The sequence below is a fragment of the Pelmatolapia mariae genome, linkage group LG9 (genome assembly GCF_036321145.2).
Source record: "Pelmatolapia mariae isolate MD_Pm_ZW linkage group LG9, Pm_UMD_F_2, whole genome shotgun sequence".
NCBI classification, from domain to species: Eukaryota; Metazoa; Chordata; class Actinopteri; order Cichliformes; family Cichlidae; genus Pelmatolapia; species Pelmatolapia mariae.
In genome coordinates, this window is record NC_086235.1 from 33,007,552 (window position 1) to 33,028,477 (window position 20,926).

General features: G+C 38.9%; 1 protein-coding gene across 1 annotated transcript in view; it reads left to right on the top strand.

Annotated features, from left to right (window-relative positions):
• The first annotated feature begins 1,729 nt into the window (after window positions 1-1,729).
• Window positions 1,730-20,926, top strand: part of cubn (cubilin (intrinsic factor-cobalamin receptor)) — an 82,756-nt gene continuing 63,559 nt past the window's right edge. The window contains exons 1-14 of the mRNA XM_063483247.1: window positions 1,730-1,842; window positions 2,060-2,189; window positions 6,633-6,728; window positions 6,944-6,982; window positions 7,085-7,186; window positions 7,702-7,805; window positions 8,565-8,691; window positions 8,841-9,009; window positions 10,298-10,429; window positions 12,571-12,666; window positions 12,949-13,073; window positions 19,705-19,897; window positions 20,300-20,418; window positions 20,628-20,862. Coding sequence (XP_063339317.1) covers window positions 1,730-1,842; window positions 2,060-2,189; window positions 6,633-6,728; window positions 6,944-6,982; window positions 7,085-7,186; window positions 7,702-7,805; window positions 8,565-8,691; window positions 8,841-9,009; window positions 10,298-10,429; window positions 12,571-12,666; window positions 12,949-13,073; window positions 19,705-19,897; window positions 20,300-20,418; window positions 20,628-20,862 — 1,780 coding nt within the window. The remainder of the gene's footprint in view (window positions 1,843-2,059; window positions 2,190-6,632; window positions 6,729-6,943; window positions 6,983-7,084; window positions 7,187-7,701; window positions 7,806-8,564; window positions 8,692-8,840; window positions 9,010-10,297; window positions 10,430-12,570; window positions 12,667-12,948; window positions 13,074-19,704; window positions 19,898-20,299; window positions 20,419-20,627; window positions 20,863-20,926) is intronic.

The following is a 20,926-nucleotide window of genomic DNA, read 5'->3' on the forward strand; positions in this document are numbered from 1 at the left end:
ACTACAAACATTTGCTCTATAGAATATGATGCTGGACAATATAAATTACTTCAAATGAGCTCAATCTTAAACATATACAGCAGTAATATTAATTACTTTAAAGTTCCTGCACCACTTGTCATTTTCCAATAACAAGAACAACAGAATATTTTTTGGTAATATTTTCTTATATAGATAGATAGATGGATAGATAGAGGAAGGAATGAGTGCACAAAGTTGAAGCTGTCCAAATGTTTTAGTCACTCATGTCAAACTCATGTGAATTATGTTTTATGTAACTACCAATATTGGCTCATCATTTTTTGCATTGTACTACTGTTGTTACAGTATTGGAAAGGTATTTTGACATGAATCACAGCTAGATGAGCCTTTCAAAATGTAAGGAGGCTTTTCATATGCTATTAAATGTTTTGGCCAGCCATCTATCACAATTACTCAATGATTTGTTGATTTGTAGGTACCCAGAATGGAGCCTTTGATATTTTGTCCAGTAAGTTATCAGAAATCCCCCCGCCCCCCTTAACAATTGTCAGGCTTATATTGTTGATTGTCATTTATGCTTAGAAATATATAACCATATATGCTTAGAGGTGTATAATCGATTGTGTGTGATCCTTAGTAGTCTGCAAAGACTTTGTGTGCATTCCAGAGTGTTCTGGCATACACACTCAGATCCTAGGGTCATGGGAAGAGGTTGTATCTTCTCTTACTGATATATGGTATAGCAAACACATTTATATCTGTTTTAGTCTAAGTGCCTTTTGTTTAGATGAACTGCTGGACTTTCAGACCAGCAGGTTTAGGGAAGTCGTTTATGGGGTCACATTCTGACCACACACACACACACACACACGCACGCATACTTACACACAGACACGCACGCATACCTACACATACACACAGACGGTACTCTTTGTTCACATGTGTACCTATGTTAATGAGCCTATGCATATTCATGTAACCTCAATAAAAGAGCAGTGTTACGAGGGAGCAGACGAGAGCAACTGAAGTCAAGCGAAGGAACGGCACTCGTCCGGTTCTCTCCCTCATGCATGAGAACTTTGCCTACTTGTGTCTTGCTTTTTGCTGTTGTATTAAAATTCTCTCGTTCCAGCGGCGGGTTTGTGCTAGACAGACCCATCAACAATGTTGGAAAAAATGCACACATTAAAAAACAACAACTCTTTACCCACCCAATGTACTTCAGATGCCTGTAACTTTGACAATGTTCATATTATAAACATAAAGAGATGCATCTTTATGGCAAAATCAACCAAGGCTCTGAGAGTTTCAGGTGGGAACATTTTTTCATAAACACAAATCATGTAATATGAGTTTTAAAATTCTAAATGAATTTGCCATAATTTAAATCATGGTCAAAACGTGGAAGGTTCATTAATAAAGATATAAAAATCTTGTATGAAAACAGTCTTTGTTTAACGTTAACCATGTCTGAGATCTGCAAATTTATGCTATGCACATAATGTCACCTGAAATGGGTTACTTATTTCTTAAAATCATGTGAGTGACATTCTTTTTCAACAATAAACCATAGTTAAACCATAATAAACCATAATAAATAAACTATAGTTAACCATTTTGGGCAAATTGAGATGTACTTTATCGCTGTACTGTCAGGTCAAAGTCTTGGCAGTGAGCATTAGAGTGTGGCAGCATGTAAAACCCCAGTAGAGTTGCTGAGGGTGTTCATGCATCACATCCATTTTCCATGGCAGGGACACTGCGGCTATACTACGCACTTGTATTCCTTCTGGTGGGATTGCAAGGAGAGCTGAATGACCCAGCGCAACAAGGAAGCCAAAGGAAGATTAGCAATGACCAGTGAGTTGGTGTTTATAAAAAAAAATTTTTTTTTACGCTTTTCTTTGAATATTTCATGTCATTAAGATGCCATGTTATGCAGATGATCACATTTGTCTTAAGCTTTGATTCTAAGAGAATAAATGTATTTGTAATAGTATAAGTTGACCCCATTTTTTTAACCATTACCTTTACTGACCTAAATATGAAATTAAATTTTGGACATTTGAATCTTTAGGCCTTCCATGGTGTCAGATAATGGTCACCTTGTCTTCACAACTGGTGACAATAAAGAAATCCGTTTCCAGACCTCAACATCAGGCCGGGTTATAGTGGGAAATGAAGACCTCACCCAACTTTTGAGTCAAGTAAGCTTTCTTTTACTAGCAAACAATGTTCCCTTTAATTTTTCATGTGTCTGAGCGAACACACAAACTCCCTGAGCGGTCCCTTGGACCACTGTGAGCAACAGCAGACGTGTGAAATGTGGTCACGCCAGCATCGAATCCATCCAAGTTACATGGTTTATTAAAATAATCAGATTACAGCATTTATGTTAGACTACTTTTAATTAACTGCTTTGGCCCACTTACAATGAAAATTAAAAAAAATCTTGTTCATGACCTGTGTAGTATGTTAACACTATTGGAAGTAAAAAATAACTTTTTTTAAAAAAATTTTGAAGACATAACTTTCTTTCTTTCTTTCTTTTTATAAAGCTCTGACTTGTATTATGAGTATGAGTCTGTGGTCTGGGAGAGAGTCCTGTAACTCTCTGTCTGCAAAATACAGTATATAAAGACCAATGTTGGGCAATTAATTATATAGTTACTTCTTCAAAAAAGTAACTGAGTTATGCAAACAACAAAGTTTTTTGCAGCTGTTTACCTAAAAATGCAGCCAAGGCAGTTTTTTAAATAAACATTTAAAACTATTTACAGAACAATCAGGTGTTCTGCATAAAATTTGATGCCACACAAATTATTTGTGCCACTCCAAAAAATAATTTCTGTCCACTATGAGATAAAGGAGAACAACAGCCTGATACCTGCAGGCCTGACAACAGGAGATGTATCACTCCTGTAACACCTGTAACATTCAGCAGTCGCCTCATTGTTCTGGCACACAATAAAACTATTGACTACACTACACACTAACTACACAAGATTTGCGCTAAACATCGCAAATCTCTCACATCTCAAAACACCGCCATCACTCCTAAAACTTCCCTCTTCATAAACAACTAAATGCCATGTTGCCATATCATTTTTTGATTGGTCGACATGGTACATTTTTCCACCAATAGGAAAGGGTGAGGTTTTTGGTTTTGTTTTTGCTTACAGGCGAAGAGTGCTTTCAAGTGCTTTCCTTATAAAACGCCGTTTTTACCGTTTCTTCCCGCAGTAAATATAAACAACGACAGTATTCAGGAAGAAAACCAAACATTGCATATATTTTTATCATAACTCTGGTTTTACGTGGCCTATCAATACAATTTAAAAATTGGTATAAAGTCCACACTTTTTCCGTCAATTGTTCCGTCTGTCCTGCTCACATCTCCAATGGTTGTACACGTTGTCATTAACGTGGCTTCACTCCACATCAGCCACGCCGCTTTGCTAGTTAAAACACCGGTGTCTGCACATAAGGACGCTGTCATAGCCTGTCAACGACGTTGATTAGCAGCGTGTATACGAATGTGAATCGCATTATGGACTATGGGATAAGGTGGCATCGTTGTAATCCCATACGGGAGCAGCCAGTCACTTACTGACTAACACTGCAAAACAGAATTGCAAAAAATCAATTCAGGTTAGATTTTTTTTGTGTGTGTGTGTGCGCAACGCAGATTTTCTGTGCGCAGAGACCGTGCCAGCAGTGCGCAATTGCGCAAGCGCGCAGCTTAGAGAGAACATATTCTTCTTTTGTTATTTCACAAGATCACTGCCTTCGTGCAATGGTCATTTCAATGATAGTAAGTGACTTAAGGCACAACGATTGTGATGGTTATGGTATACAGTGTTGGGAAGGTTACTTTTAAAATGTATTCCACTACAGATTACAGAATACATGCCCCAAAATGTATTCTGTAACGTATTCCGTTACGTTACTCAGTGACAGTAACGTATTCTGAATACTTTGGATTACTTAATATATTATCATGTTACAACTACGTGAATGTACTATTGCTGTGATTTATTACTGTTACTGAAGGTCCGCGGCTCCGAACCGTAGTAAAGGGACCTCTGACTAATACGAGTTCCGTGTTGGGCTCGTAGCCGAAAAATAACTTTACTTTGTTGTCTGGGTCAACTTTGCTTGCGAGAGACAGAGAAAGGCGTTGAAAGGCTGCTCCAACGGAACTTATTGTTTCGGAGGAAAACACGAACACAGTGTACAGTTGAGTCTTAATAGCTTACTTACAAATGGGCTCATCAGGCACTCTTCTTGGCTGCAGTGGTTATTATTATATTTACATGCTTCCAGCTCCCGTTTTTGCTCGATGACAGCTCGTACTTTTCCACTCGCCTTTTTCTCCCTCCTCGCGCTCACAGACACATAACGAGTATGGCAGTCCATTCTCCCTGCAGCACGGAGTACACTGCCCATGATGCTACATTCTTTAGAGCAGTAGCATTCTGCCTATTAGCTTAGCACAACAACAACAACAACAAAAAGGCGCTCTCTCACCCAGGAAACACGCAGAGAGAGAGCGTCACCCTGTAACCATGGCAACCGTAACGCTGCCGCCTGGAACAACAGAACATAGCTGTCAAACAAAACCCAAACAGTCCTGACCCGCGACAATATGAAACAGGAAAGTACCGCAGTGTAATCCATTTATTTCAACAAAGTAACTGTATTCTAAATACCACCTTTTTAAACGGTAACTGTAACGGAATACAGTTACTCATATTTTGTATTTTAAATACGTAACGGCGGTACATGTATTCCGTTACTCCCCAACACTGATGGTATATAACATCCACATTTTGAAACACCCAGGGACAGCCTCAAAAAACAGAAGCAAAGGTCATGTCACATTGTTAGTGAATGGCATCCTAACAAAGTGAATAAAAAATAACAAATTGCTTGAAAAGCGCAAATAATGTTTATAATATGTAATTTTTCCATTCCTAGCAGACAAGTATGCTCCCACACAGATAACAGTTCACTGTCTTATCCAGTCGCTAATTACTTGGTGCTTTTGTTTCAATCTAGTAGTTTAAACAAATGTTTGTACTGCCACCCGTACTGGAACAGTAAAGCAATTTTCCTGATTTCTCAACTCAATAAATTCTCTCTGACTTTTGGAAGTATGTGATTATAACATCTCATCACCTTTTAACGACCAAACACTGCTGCTCATCATATGACACTGTGAATCATTAATAAGTTAGGAAGCCAACAAAGCAAGACCAAAGCTCAGGGCTAGATACATTTGAGTCAGTGGATCCAGGATTACAGCTGTACGGCATTAAATGCAGTCCGTCATACATGCGCACACACTCACAATCTTTCATGAGTAGGTGCTAAGCCTAATATAGATAAAATGAATGCTTTTTTTGTTTATGTTTGGGGAGGAACATTTTTGAGTTATAGCTCAAAGATTTCTAAATTATGATGCTGTATTATGACCACTGTAATTAGGGTGCGGATATGCTTGGGTCTTGGGCAGAAGGTGGGCTAGATGTCGTTGTTTATTTTCAATTTATTTCACTTCATCATTTTATATATGACATAAATAAACACAGACAGTCTGACAGACACACAGCTATAATCTCCATGCTTATCCTTATCAGCGTTGCAGGAGGAACCCTATCTATACCTGGAAAACTAATACTCAATACTCAGATTTATAATCATCTCCCCTTTAAGTTTCATACATTTTTGGCAGTCATATTAATGTGTTGACACATTTTACTATTACAACTTCTTTCAAAGTAATAGACATGTTCTGATAATTAGATGATGTTGCTTCCTGGAGAGTACTTTCACACATTTGCATGTCAACTGCAGCATGACTGCATGTCAAGCCTTTGTTACTCCCAAGGTTTTTATAGTTAATAAAAATAAATACGTAAGTAAAACCTAAAAACAGGTGTAATAACCCTATAATATAGTTAAATTGGTAAAAGACTTTTCTAAGCAACAACAAACAACGACAGACAAATTTGCAAAGTGCTTCACAAGACAAGGTAGAAAACAAGCAGCCCCAAAACATTTAAGAAACGATAAAGGCAAAAGGGGACTGGCAGCATAAATTCAAAAACAGGCAAATTAAATGCATGTATAAAATAAATTAAAAGAGCCCTGGCTAAAGACCTGACATTATGACAGGGCACTGAAGATCTGAAATATACTCTAGTATAAGTCCAGAGTAGGCCTTAAAAGGCTAAAAACACAAACACACATGATTATTGTAAATGTTTGCAAAAAATGTTCATGCAGTATTTATTTCATATGACTGTACATTAGGAGGATGGTGAAATCTTTTATTGCATAAATAAAAGCTTTAGCCTTTTTTAAATAATTTTCAGGATGATGGGAAGTAAATTCTTAAGTTAACTTTTTATTTGAATGGCAGCCAGGAGACCAAAAATATTTAAAAATCTAAAATATATCTAGTTTATTGAGCTAATCTAAAAATGCAAACATATGAATAGTTTCTTTTGTATCTCATTTACTTTATTCTTATCTGATCAATTTAATCACAAATGAAATATGACTAACAAAAAGAATCATGTTTTAGATCCCTTCTTTAAAGCTTTTTAACACTGAACCGTCTGTTATGGACTTTCTAAATGCAGATTAAAACCAACAAAGATGACATTGACGACATCAAATCTCACGGAGGAGCCATCCCTCCTGATATCACCAACAAGCTAAACCAGCTTGATACCAAGGTAGGACAAAGATAGTTCCTGGTGGTAAATAAAATCATTTTTAATATTGCCATTAACTTATTTACTACTGTTCATGTTACTTATTTCATTATGTTCACTTCATTCCTTTTATTGTTCCATGAATAATTTTGATTCAGTAAAACGAAGTGCTTATAATGAAAAATGTAGCCATTGTCATCAAACATAATTACACTGCCTCTTTTCTTTCTTTTCAGGTTTCAACACTTGAGAATAAAGTGGTTACACTTGAAGAGGTGAGTCAGAAAAAGTCAAGAACTTCTATTGAAGTTGATGGTCATGGCTTAATCTGTTTACCATATCTTAGATATCATGTCTTCCCTCGTTTCCCCTTGCAGACAGTCCAGAGGGTGTCTTGCAGCAGTAATCCCTGTCAGAATGGAGGAACATGTCTCAACTTATTAAACTCATATCACTGTATATGTCCTGGCAACTGGGCGGTGAGTTCAGTATTGTTCTTCATATTCTTCATAACTTTTACAGGTTGGTATGTATGGATTGTAGACATATACCAAAGTCGGTGGTTAAGACTGTTGCCTCGCAGCAAAAAAAAGTCCCTGGTTCAAGTCCACCGTGTGAATGGACGTTTCTGTGTAGAGTTTGCATGTTCTCCCTGTGTCTGCATGTCTGCACGCTCCAAATACATGCAGTGAGTGGGGTTAGGTTCAGTGATTATTCTAAATTGCTCTTAGGTGTGAATGCGAAGGGTGAATGGCTGTCTGTCTGCAACCCTGATATGGATGTGCAGAAGAGAATGGATGGATTAATACATGGGTGTGATATTACTAAATAAAATAATACCCAGAAACCTCAAACTTTTAATCCCAGTACTATTTTACTATAAGACTTTACTGTGTTCCTTTTCATTGGGTGCTTGTTTTCCTGCATTATATTTTGATAAACCCATGTTTTCTCTTGCTCTCTCTCTCTCTCTGTTTGTATGTCTGTGTGTTAGGGTCCTAACTGTGCAACAGATGTAAATGAATGTCAGGTCTATTCAGGAACGTCACAAGGCTGTCAGAATGGGGCAACCTGTGTCAACACTGCTGGATCATTCACGTAAGTCTTATGCCTTCCTCTTTTTACTTACTAATTCTATGAGTGCTTTACATTATGCTGGCTTATGTCTCCTCGTGTCTTCTTTTCTTATCTATCTTTTGATCCATAAGACTTTCTCCTCCACATCCTGAAGGATTTCCATTTTTTAAAGAAACCTTGATGCCATTAGGATTCAGTAAGAAAAACAAAGTAGTGTTTATTTATCAAGCAGTGTGAAGTATGAATGCCAGACGCACTCATAGTACCCACTTTGTATTAGTATTGTGTATATGTATGATTAGACAGCAGAGGTCCAGTATAGTGTGTCCTTACCTTGTAACACACAGCTAGCTTTACAAACAGTGGACAAAGAAAGTTTTTGTAATTCTACCTCTGTACACCTTGACAGTGAATTTGAAATGAAATAATTACGTTTTTTTAAACACTTGAATGGAAATCCAGTGACTAAAGTCTAGAACCCATGAACATCAACAAAAGTTGTTTCTGATGCTCTGCCAGGCCTTTACAGCAGCCACCTTCAGTCACTGCTTGTCTTCAATAACTTAACAGCATGCTGTACTGGGTAGAGATCAAGTGACTCACTAGGCCATTTCCCTTGAAAAGGTCTTGGATTGCTTTTTCAGTGCATTTTGGGTTGTCATTCTTTTGCACTGTAAGCATTTCTGATCAGTTTTGTGGAATCTGACCATTCAGGTTTTAGCCTGATGCCCAGTCAGGAAAACACATACCCCATATGATCATGTTCCTCTTTGTATGCAGTTGCAGCTGTTCTCCAGAATGGCATGGGACTCTCTGTATGATGCGTTATGACGACTGCAGGAACGCAGGCAGTGACTTGTGTGTACATGGCTTATGCATTGATGCAGATCGAGTCATAGCTGGACAGGTAACTACTCGCCTACCCTAAGATATCTATCTATCTATCTATCTATCTATCTATCTATCTATCTATCTATCTATCTATCTATCTATCTATCTATCTATCTGTCAGTCTGTTGTTGTTAAGTGTTCTCACTGACTTTTGCTAATTAACAGCCTAAATACCAGTGCATTTGTGAGAGTGGGTGGGAAGCTCCAGCTGGGAACCCAGCGTGTGTGGCTGATGTTGATGAATGTAACCTTCCCAACAAGCCTTGTTCAACCAACCCAGCTGTTCCTTGCTACAACACCCAGGGATCCTTCTATTGTGGAGCCTGTCCCTCTGGTAGTGCTTAATAACATAACAAGTCGTAGTATAGCCAGTTCTAAATTAGCATTTGGAGACAGGAGAGACAGTTGATGCTAAAACAATTAGTGTAACTATTTGTTCAGAGCATTAGCTTTTAATACTATTCTTTGCAGTGATGGCTTTATACTACACAAGTGTTAAGCACTAATTGAGCCATTTGATGTTTTTTTTGTTGTCACTTACTATGGTTTATTTACAGTTAACACTTGTCAGGTTATTACAATCCTATATCAGAAATGGATGAATGGATGGAATGAAGACATTTTACTATTTCATGTAAAAATGTGTAATTTTATGGCAGCAACACGTCTCAAAAAGTTGAAACATTTTTACCACTGTGCAGCATTCCACTTTCTTTTAACAACAGTTCATAAACTTCTGGAAAATGGGAATAGCAGATACTGGACTGTTCTCTGGTTTGTGATTCTACCTGTCAAGAGGCCTAGATCTTCTTTGTTGGATTTTTTGTTTGTTTGATGTACTGTTTGATTTAGCACCACAGAACAGTTTTCTACTTTAGCCAAGTCCATTGCAAATGAGCTTTGACTCAGAGAAGACGACTGCGTTACAGGATTTCTTTTTTTGCATAACAGAGCATAACCTGCATTTATGGATGGCACAGCAAACTGTGTTCACAGACAGTTATTTCTGAAAGTGTTCCCGAGCTCATACAGTGATTCCTGTGACAGAATCATGCCTGTTTTTAATGCAGTAAAACTTGATTCCCTGAATAACCTTTTTAGCTCTGTCCCTTGAACAAAGAGATTTTTCCAGCAAGATTTTGATGATAATATGTAATGTAGATGATGAGATGTTCAAAATCTTCACAATTTTCAGTTCAAGAACATTCTGAAAATTTTCCACAATTCATAGGCACAGTTTTGTTTTGGGGTTTTTGGCAGATTGGTGTGCCTCTGCCCATCTTTACTTCTGAGAAACTCTGCCTGTACACAGTCATATGACATCGCAACTTTTATGAGTTATGTGCCATTAAATTCAGACTGAGTTAATATTTTTCATGAAGTAGTAAAATGTCTCAGTTAAACATTCAATATGTTTATTATGTGCTATTATCAGTAAAATGTGTTTTTTATGAGATTTTTACGAGTAATTAGAAATGATGTTCCAAGATTTGTTTTAAAACTTGTAAAGTTAAATAGCATTTTGCATCTTGATGCTATCCCAGTTTGCTAATGAATTGTTGAGATTTGTGCATATAAATAGATTTAAGATTTTTCCTCTCATTTTCTCTGACATGTCTTAGGCTGGCAAGGAAATGGTTATAGCTGTCAGGATGTGGATGAATGTTTGACCAATAATGGCGGTTGCTCCACTACTCCAATGGTTCAGTGCTTGAACACTATGGGCTCTTTTCACTGCGGTCCCTGTCCTCCAGGTAACTCAGCAGAGAACAATACTGAATGCCATGCATATGTGCAGGAAGATGACCTATAGCTTCTACGGCTTGGCTCCACTTAATCCCTGAAATTGCTGGTGTACTTAACCCAAGTAAAAAGCTGCGCTTTTCAATAAAACATTTTGAATCACCACATAGCCTGACAGCACCTGGTCTAAGATACTACATAACATACCATATGTAACCCCAACTCAGTCTCTATGTCCGGTGCTGTATGAGTAAAACTCTCTGGACTCGAGATGGGTAGAGCTCAGGCGTGGTTTATTCCCCTTTTGTGGGTCTCTGCAATAACATGGGACATGAATAACCATGGGTTTCCAGCAACAGGATTCCGCCCAAACACAGCAAAAGCTTCATTGCTACTAACGGATAAGCTAATGATCGTATAGTGGAACTCTTAGTTTTCTCAAAATAAATAAAAACCAAATATTGATTGAAAAATAAAATGGCAACAAAACTTATTACGGAACATAAAATAAAATAAAAATATTACTGCATTGTGGTTTAGGTAAAAAAAGAGAAATTAATTCACTTAAATGCACATTCATGTGAAAATAAATAAACTTCCAGACCAAAGCCAAAATTTCCTTTCATGTACAATATTAAATGGAACAATGCTGCCATCTACTGGGCAAAACTTAATAAGCAGTATTTCTTAAACAGAGTTAGCCTGCAGCTCAACCAAATACATGTTTCAAAATACACATACCTGCAATAACATGGGACATGAATAACCATGGGTTTCCAGCAACAGGATTCCGCCCAAACTATCAAGAAAAGTTTCAAATTATTAGACACGACAGTCTCCTCTAGCTGTTAGCCGCTAGCTCAGCGTGTCCATTTTTCCCTACCGTATAACCCATTAATTTCAAAACAAGATCATAAAACTGAAATCTACTCAGATGCTACTGTATGGCAGTTCATGCTGTTAATGCACTGTCATGTTAACCTCAATGAGGATCTTCAAATATGTTTTTAACTCATGTTCAGTCAGGGCGGACTGAGAAACAACTTACCACAGCAAAAGCTGCATTGCTACTAACGGGATAAGCTCAGTGTTGCCAACTCCTCAGTAAGGAAAATCGCTATTGGCTGTCCTAAAAGTCGCTAAATGACATCATCACCTAATTTGCATAATTGGTCATGCTAATATAATTGTAACCTATGTTGTTGGAGAGAGAAATAACATCGTGGAAGAGACATAAAGTGAGTAAAAAACGTCCTAAATGCATTTAGAGTTTATTTAGAACTACAAATTAAATTTCTTTTAGCAATTATTGTTTTTTTTAATGTCACAATTCCAACCCTGCTCCTTTACCCGGGCTTGGACCGGCAAAAGTGACCCGAAATAGGCACTCTGGTGGAGTTACTTTGTGTGTGTGTGTGTTTATAAGTAGTTTTAAACCTTGTGATCCACAAAACAGCATAAGAGTAAAAGGGTAAAAGAAGAACTGACTGTGTTATAGCACCCGCTGCTTGTTGAGAGTAAAAGCGATACGCGCTTTCACTTCTTTTTTTAGCGACTTTTTTTTCTCGAAAAAAAGTCGCTAGGGGGTCTGAAAACTCGCTAAATATAGCGACAAAGTCGCTAAGTTGGCAACACTGGATAAGCTTAGGGAAAACCAGTTTACCAGTAGCAGACTTCCGCTGCGGATTTTCAAAATAAAAGTTTTAAAATCAAATCTTTCAAAATAAACCCATGGTTGCGATCCCAAGTTTAACAGGAATTTAACCACAACAAAACCATATTCATTCTTTTACATCGTTACACATAGTACAAAGTACACAATACTGTAGCTGTAAGAGAAAAAATTTACAAGATATGTGGTGTAGACAAAACTAATTTAGTTTCATTTTTAATCCAAAGTGCAATGGAACTCTAGATATTTAAACTCTAATTCTTTAAAATGTAAATATTATAGCTGTGAAAAATTGTTTATTACTGCATGTTGAGTATCTGCCTGTAAAACTCTTTGTAACTCTTGTCTGTTAAAAATAGAAATATTTTTGTCAAATAGCTGGTTGACTGACTGTGGCTCATCAGATGTGAAAGCCACAGTCTGAGAGCACAAAGTGTCATTTGCACTGATAACTCACAGATAACTCCTCTGTTTTTGCAGGCTATGAAGGAGATGGGAAAACATGCACACAGTCTAACATCTGTGATACTAACAATGGAGGCTGTTACCCATTAGCCACCTGCAGCTCCAGCCCTGGTAAGAAAAATGAACAAAGAATAAACAAAAGACAAGAAAAAAGAAGCATGGGTTTATTGCTTTATATGTCAACCAAATAAGAATGAAGCATGAGCAAATAATACCTACTTACTACTGAAAGTAGGAAATAAGTACTATTTATTTCTTCTTTTGGTACTTCTTCCTGAAATTTTGCTCAGTTAAGAGCAATGTTTGCATCTGCTCATCTGATTCCCCAAACATCATCAGTAGTTACCAAGTCTGATCAAACCCCTTTCTATTCAAATCTCTTGCGTCCACCAGGATCCAGTCTCCCGGTCTGTACCTGCCCACCAGGCTACATAGGCAATGGATATGGACCAACTGGTTGTACCCAAACCAGCAACATCTGTGAGACCAACAACCCCTGTGTCAATGGGCAGTGTGTGGTGAGTGTGTGCATGCGCATGTGTGCTATTCTGGAGTAAAAATTAGGAAAAGAATTCTGTCTGCTTTCATTCACATTGACACTGACCTTTGGGTGGCGCTGTCACTTGGTGTTTCGCTCGCTTTGTGGTAGAGTATCACTTCCTGTTCCTGCTCAAACACAGTGGTGTTTCTGAGTAGCTTTTCTGCTTAGCAATTTAATTGAAATCTTTTGATACATCCCTTTTTTATAGTATAATCTTAACGTGCTTCATCTGAATCACCCTTTCTGTGTACTCACTACCTAATTTATAGCCAAAGTATTCACTCACTGTCTCTTTACTGTTTCGCTAGCTTAGCTTAGCTCGTAGCCGACTCGTTAGCACCATGGCTACTTCACCTGTCCCTGTTGCACTTTCCTGCTCATTGTGTCAGATGTTTAGTTACTCCTCGGCCTCCTTTAGCAGTAATGATACCTGTAACAAATGTAGCATATTTGCAGCTCTGGAGGCCAGGATTACTGAATTGGAGACTCGGCTTCGCACCCTTCATTCACCCGTAGCTAGCCAGGCCCCTGTAGCTGGTGCAGCCGAAGATAGCGTAGGCCCCGCTAGCTGTTCCCCGGCAGACCCCAAGCAGCTGGGGAACGAGGGCGGTTGGGTGACGGTGAGGAGGAAGCATAGTCTTAAACAGAAGCCCCAGGTACACCACCAACCTGTTCATGTGTCTAACCGTTTTTCCCCACTCGGCGACACACCCGCCGGGGGTCAAACTCTGGTAATTGGCGATTCTGTTCTCAGACATGTGAAGCTAGAGACACCGGCAACCATAGTCAATTGCCTTCCAGGGGCCAGAGCAGGCGACATTGAAGGAAATTTAAAACTGCTGGCTAAGGGTAAACGTAAATACAGTAAGATCATAATTCACGTCGGCAGTAATGACACCCGGTTACGCCAATCGGAGGTCACTAAAATCAATATTGAATCGGTGTGTAACTTTGCCAAAACAATGTCGGACTCTGTAGTTTTCTCTGGTCCCCTCCCCAATCAGACCAGGAGTGACATGTTTAGCCGCATGTTCTCCTTAAATTGCTGGCTGTCTGAGTGGTGTCCCAGAAACGATGTGGGCTTCATAGATAATTGGCAAACCTTCTGGAGGAAACCTGGTCTTGTTAGGAGAGACGGCATCCATCCCACTTTGGATGGAGCAGCTCTCATTTCTAGAAATATGGACCAATTTATTAAACCCCCCAAAATCTGACTATCCAGAGTTGGGACCAGGAAGCAGAGTTGCAGTCTTACACGCCTCTCTGCAGCTTCTCTCCTCCTGCTACCCCCCCAAAAACCCATCTCCATTGAGACTGTGTCAGCTCCCAAACAGACAAAAAACAAACCAAAAACCAGCAATAAAAAACTTAAACATAAAAAATCAAAAAGAAAGAACAATACAGAATCCACATCTGAACCAAAGAGTAAAACAGTGAAATGTGGATTATTAAATATTAGGTCTCTCTCCTCCAAGTCTCTGTTAGTACATGACTTAATAATCGACCAACAAATCGATTTACTCTGCCTTACAGAAACCTGGTTGCAGCAGGATGATTATGTTAGTTTAAATGAATCAACACCCCCGAGTCATTCTAACTACCAGAAACCTCGAAGCACAGGCCGAGGGGGCGGTGTGGCAGCAATTTTTCACACCAGTCTATTAATTAACGAAAGACCAAGACAGACTTTTAATTCATTTGAAAGCCTGATGCTTAGCCTTGTCCACCCCAGCTGTAAAACTCAGAAACCAGTCTTATTTGTTATCATCTACCGTCCACCTGGGCCTTACACAGAGTTTCTCTCTGATTTCTCAGACTTTTTATCTGATTTAGTGCTCAGCTCAGATAAAATAATTATTGTGGGTGATTTTAACATCCATGTAGATGCTAAAAATGACAGCCTCAAATTGGCATTTAATCTGTTATTAGACTCAATTGGCTTGTTTTAACATATGGCTTAGAAACTGAACATTTAACAGTGTTTCCTGAAAACCCTCTGCTGTCTGATCATTTCCTGATAACATTTACATTTACAATAATTGATTACACAGCAGTGGAGAGTAGACTTTATCAAAGTAGATGTCTTTCTGAAAGTGCTGTAACTAAGTTTAAGAATATAATCCACCCACTGTTATCATCTTCAATGCCCTGTACCAACATAGAGCAGGGCAGCTACCTGAACGCTACTCCAACAGAGGTCGATTATCTTGTTAATAATTTTACCTCCTCACTACGTACGACTCTGGATACTGTAGCTCCAGTGAAAACTAAAGTCTCAAATCAGAAGTACCTGACTCCGTGGTATAATTCTCAAACACGTAGCCTAAAGCAGATAACTCGTAAGCTGGAGAGGAAATGGCGTGTCACGAATTTAGAGGATCATCATTTAGCCTGGAGAAATAGTTTGTTGCTTTATAAGAAAGCCCTCCGCAAAGCCAGAACATCTTACTATTCGTCACTGATTGAAGAAAATAAGAACAACCCCAGGTTTCTCTTCAGCACTGTAGCCAGGCTGACAAAAAGTCAGAGCTCTACTGAGCCAACAGTCCCTTTAACGTTAACTAGTAATGACTTCATGAACTTCTTCAGAAATAAAATTTTTATCATTAGAGAAAAAATTACCAATAATCATCCCACAGATGTAATATTATCTACAGCTACTTTTAGTACCATTGATGTTAAGTTAGAGTCTTTTTCTCCAATTGATCTTTCTGAGTTAACTTCAATAATTACTTCCTCTAAACCATCAACGTGTCTTTTAGACCCCATTCCTACAAAACTGCTCAAAGAAGTCCTGCCATTAATTAATTCTTCAATCCTAAATATGATCAATCTATCTCTAATAATCGGCTATGTACCACAGGCCTTCAAGGTGGCTGTAGTTAAACCTTTACTCAAAAAGCCATCTCTAGACCCAGCTGTCTTAGCTAATTATAGGCCAATATCCAACCTTCCTTTCATATCAAAAATCCTTGAAAGAGTAGTTGTCAAACAGCTAACAGATCATCTGCAGAGGAATGGCTTATTTGAAGAGTTTCAGTCAGGTTTCAGAGCTCATCACAGCACAGAAACAGCTTTAGTGAAGGTTACAAATGATCTTCTTATGGCCTCTGACAGTGGACTCATCTCTGTGCTTGTCCTGCTAGACCTTAGTGCTGCGTTCGATACTGTTGACCATAATATCTTATTAGAGCGATTAGAACATGCTGTAGGTATTACAGGTACTGCACTGCAGTGGTTTGTATCATATCTATCTAATAGACTCCAATTTGTTCAAGTAAATGGAGAGTCCTCTTCACCCACTAAGGTCAATTATGGTGTTCCACAGGGTTCAGTGCTAGGACCAATTCTATTTACATTATACATGCTTCCCCTAGGCAGCATCATTAGAAGACATAGCATAAATTTTCACTGCTATGCAGATGATACGCAGCTCTATCTATCCATGAAGCCAGGTAACACACACCAATTAGTTAAACTGCAGGAATGTCTTAAAGACATAAAGACCTGGATGGCCGCTAACTTCCTGCTTCTTAATTCAGATAAAACTGAGGTTATTGTACTTGGTCCTGAAAATCTTAGAAATATGGCATCTAAGCAGATCCTTACTATGGATGGCATTACCTTGGCCTCCAGTAATGCTGTGAGGAACCTTGGAGTCATTTTTGACCAGGACATGTCCTTCAAGGCACATATTAAACAAATATGTAAGACCGCTTTCTTCCATTTGCGCAACATCTCTAAAATTAGAAATATCCTGTCTCAGAGTGATGCTGAAAAACTAGTTCATGCCTTCATTACTTCCAGGCTGGACTACTGTAATTCGTTATTATCAGGATGTCCTAAAAACTCGCTGAAAAGTCTTCAGTTAATCCAAAATGCTGCAGCAAGAGTACTGACAGGGACTAGAAAGAGAGAGCATATTTCTCCTGTATTGGCTTCCCTTCATTGGCTTCCTGTTAAATCCAGAATTGAATTCAAAATCCTGCTCCTCACTTACAAGGTCTTAAATAATCAGGCCCCATCTTATCTTAATGACCTTGTAGTACCATATCACCCTATTAGAGCACTTCGCTCTCGCTCTGCAGGCTTACTTGCTGTTCCTAGAGTATTTAAAAGTAGAATGGGAGGGAGAGCCTTCAGTTTTCAGGCCCCTCTTCTGTGGAACCAGCTTCCAGTTTGGATTCGGGAGACAGACACTATCTCTACTTTTAAGATTAGGCTTAAAACTTTCCTTTTTGCTAAAGCATATAGTTAGGGCTGGACCAGGTGACCCTGAATCCTCCCTTAGTTATGCTGCAATAGACGTAGGCTGCCGGGGATTCCCATGATGCATTGAGTTTTTCCTTTCCAGTCACCTTCTCACTCACTATGTGTTAATAGACCTCTCTGCATCGAATCATATCTGTTATTAATCTCTGTCTCTCGTCCACAGCATGTCTTTCATCCTGTTTTCCTTCTTTCACCCCAACCGGTCGCAGCAGATGGCCGCCCCTCCCTGAGCCTGGTTCTGCCGGAGGTTTCTTCCTGTTAAAAGGGAGTTTTTCCTTCCCACTGTCGCCAAAGTGCTTGCTCATAGGGGGTCATATGATATGATTGTTGGGTTTTTCTCTGTATTTATTATTGTGCGATCTACTGTACAATATAAAGCGCCTTGAGGCGACTTTTGTTGTGATTTGGCGCTGTATAAATAAAATTGAATTGAATTGAATTGAACACTTCAGGAAGCTACAGGGAGTCTTATATGACTCCCTGTAGCTTCACTCCTCCTGTCATTCCCAACCCCCCCATCTCCATAGAGACTATTTGTTCCCAGACCCTCAAAAACAAACCAAAAATCAGCAAAAACTAAGTAGAACATTTCACAATAAAAGAATATTATAATAATGCTCTCAACTGCACCAAACAGTAAATCAACTAAATGTGAACTATTTAACAGTAAGTTTCTCACTTCTAAGTTCCTGTTAGTAAATTATTTCATAAATGATTAACATATTCACTCTGCTTTGCCCAGACCTAGTTACAGCAGGATTAATATGCTAGTTCAAATGAATCATCAGGCGATCTCTGGGACTACTGGGGTCTGTTGGCTCCCTGGAGACTGGAGAACTGCGGTTGCCTTTTTGGAGTATCTGGGTCTCTGCCTCAGTCGGTGGTGGTGGGTGACATGGGTGTGCCTGGGTTGCCTGTGGTGGTGGGTTCTGTCTCCCGACCGGGAAGCTCTTCTGGGGTCTGTGTCCTCTTTGGCTGCCTTGCCTTGTAGGGTGGCTGGGGCCCTGAGACCCTGATCTCAGCTTGCACCAGGGTGGCTGGGCTCTAGCGGGGTTCTCTGGGACTCCCACCCCCTTGCCGTGAGTGCCCGATCTATGGCCTCGCTTCTTTTCCTGCCAGGATGGGCTTGCTGATATCACTGAGATGTGTCTTGGAAAAGCAAAATGTGTTTGGCACAACAGTGCATTCATATCATAATTCTGATTGCAGAAGCTGCCAGACAGGACAGGATTTAAATAAATAAATAAATAAATGAATCATGTCCTTGAGTCTGAATCCTCAAAGCACATGCAGAGGAGAAGATGCAATCTTTGTCACTGGAAAATTAAAAAAGTGAAATAACTATTCTGGGTGATTTATCATCCATGGAGATGTTGAAAATGACAGTCTCAACACTGCATTTTATTATACCCAATTGGCTTCTTCAAAACGTAAATGGTCCCATTCATTGTCCTAATCACACCCTGGATATTGACATATGGTATAGAAACTGAAAACCCTCTTTTGTCAGACCAGGTTCTGTTTTTGATCAGGATTTATTTTTATAATAATGGCCTATACAGCACTGCAGAATAAATTGTCTTTCTGAGAATGTAACTAAGTTTAAGGCAGTGATCTTGTTCAGGACCACATGCCACCACAGTGCAGAGCAGCTGCCTAAACTTTAATCGCACAGAGGTTGATTATTTTCTTAATAGCATTACGTCCTCTCTGGATACTGTGACTCCTCTGATAAAGGAGGCAAAAAGTGAGAGATGCTCGACTGTCTAGTATTAATCACAAACATGCACCTTAAAACAGACAATCCATAACCTGGAGAGGAGAAGGTGTTGCTCTTATTTAGAAAATCTTTGTTTAGCCTGGAAAACAGTTTTAAACATATAAAAAGAATAGATAGTATATAACAATAAATAAATTGAATCGATTTTGTAATAAGGCTGTGACATGACAAAATGTGTGAATGTTTTCCAGGTGCACTGTATTTTGGGTTCCTAGAGTTTTTAAAAGTAGAATGTGAACCAGAGCCTTCAGATACCAGGCTCCTCTAGCTAGCACTTTGCATTTGGGCGACAGACGGTCTATTTTTACTTTTGAGATTAGGCCTAAAACTTTTATTTTTCTTGGAAATTTGCGCTTTATAAATAATTCTGAATCTGACTGAATCAATAGTGAAATAAAATGTCCCACGAGAGATTTTTTTAATTGTTTTTTGTTGTGTCATATTTATTTGAAATGTGTTTTTATATTTACTGAATGAATCTTTGAATGCCTATTAAATCCTTGATATGAAAACAAAGACAAATCCGTTTGCAAACATAAAACCTATGCTACCACAGGACATCACCTCAAATCCTGGCTACATCTGCAACTGCAACTCTGGCTGGGAAGGCGTGAACTGTGACCAGAATATCAATGAATGCTCAAGCAATCCCTGTCAGAATGGAGGAACGTGTACCGATGGCATTAATGGTTTTACGTGTACTTGTACCACCCAATGGACTGGCGAGTTCTGTCAGACTCCTCAGCAAGGTAATGGGAAGGATGGGCTGAGAGGGTGTGGATAAACTGAAAACAGATGAGGAGAGGAGAGTGAATGTGACACGGAGAGGAAAACGCTGAGAGCATAGAAAATAAGATGCAAAGTGCAGAAATGTATTTATTCATCATCTGTCTGTGGCCGAGTGACTCAAAAATCACTTTGTATTACAGAAATAGAACTAGAGTGGATTATTTTGTTTTTATTATTACACAGATAAATCGTAGCCTTACGCTTCAAACTACGTTAACATGACACGTCCTTTAAAATGGTGTGTGGTTAAAGCTTAAGAAACATAATCGCCAACCAGTAAAGATGATTTCAAACTTCAACAGCTAGCTTCTCTCACAAGGAAGATGATAAAGGTTAAAAACCAGTGTAAATATGTGTTGCAGTATGTGGAGGGTACCTGACTGGCCCTGCTGGTTCCTTCAGTTATCCTAACACCCCAGGTCATGATGAATATGATCACGAGGTCAGCTGTGCATGGGTGATCCACACTGATGCAAACAAGGTGTGTTCCTGTTCCTCTCAAATTGAAATTCTAGACAAAAAAAAAGGTTCTTTGTTTTTTTTGTTCTGTTTTATTTCATATTTTCATGATTTGGGTTTGTGAGGTGGTAGTTAATATGACTGTGCAGTGAAATGTGTTAAATGTTTACACATCTTTGGCCCTTACTAATGTTTACTAATTAGTCATTTATTTTCTGTCTTTTCTTCTAGATCCTGCGCATTACCTTTCCATTCTTTGATCTGGAGAACAGTGCCAACTGCAACTTTGACTTCCTTCAGGTTCACGACGGGGAGAGTGCTTCAGCTTACATGATCGGAAAATACTGTGGCCAAAATAGCCCTGCAGAGCTCTTCAGCTCCCATAATTCTCTGTACTTTTGGTTTCGCTCTGACCACTCTGTCAGTGCCGGTGGCTTCACAGTTGCTTGGCAGTCTCAGGACCCAGGTCAGTACAGTTCAAGTGTTTTGGTTTTGAAATTTGAAATATTTTGAAGCTTGAAGCAGGAAAA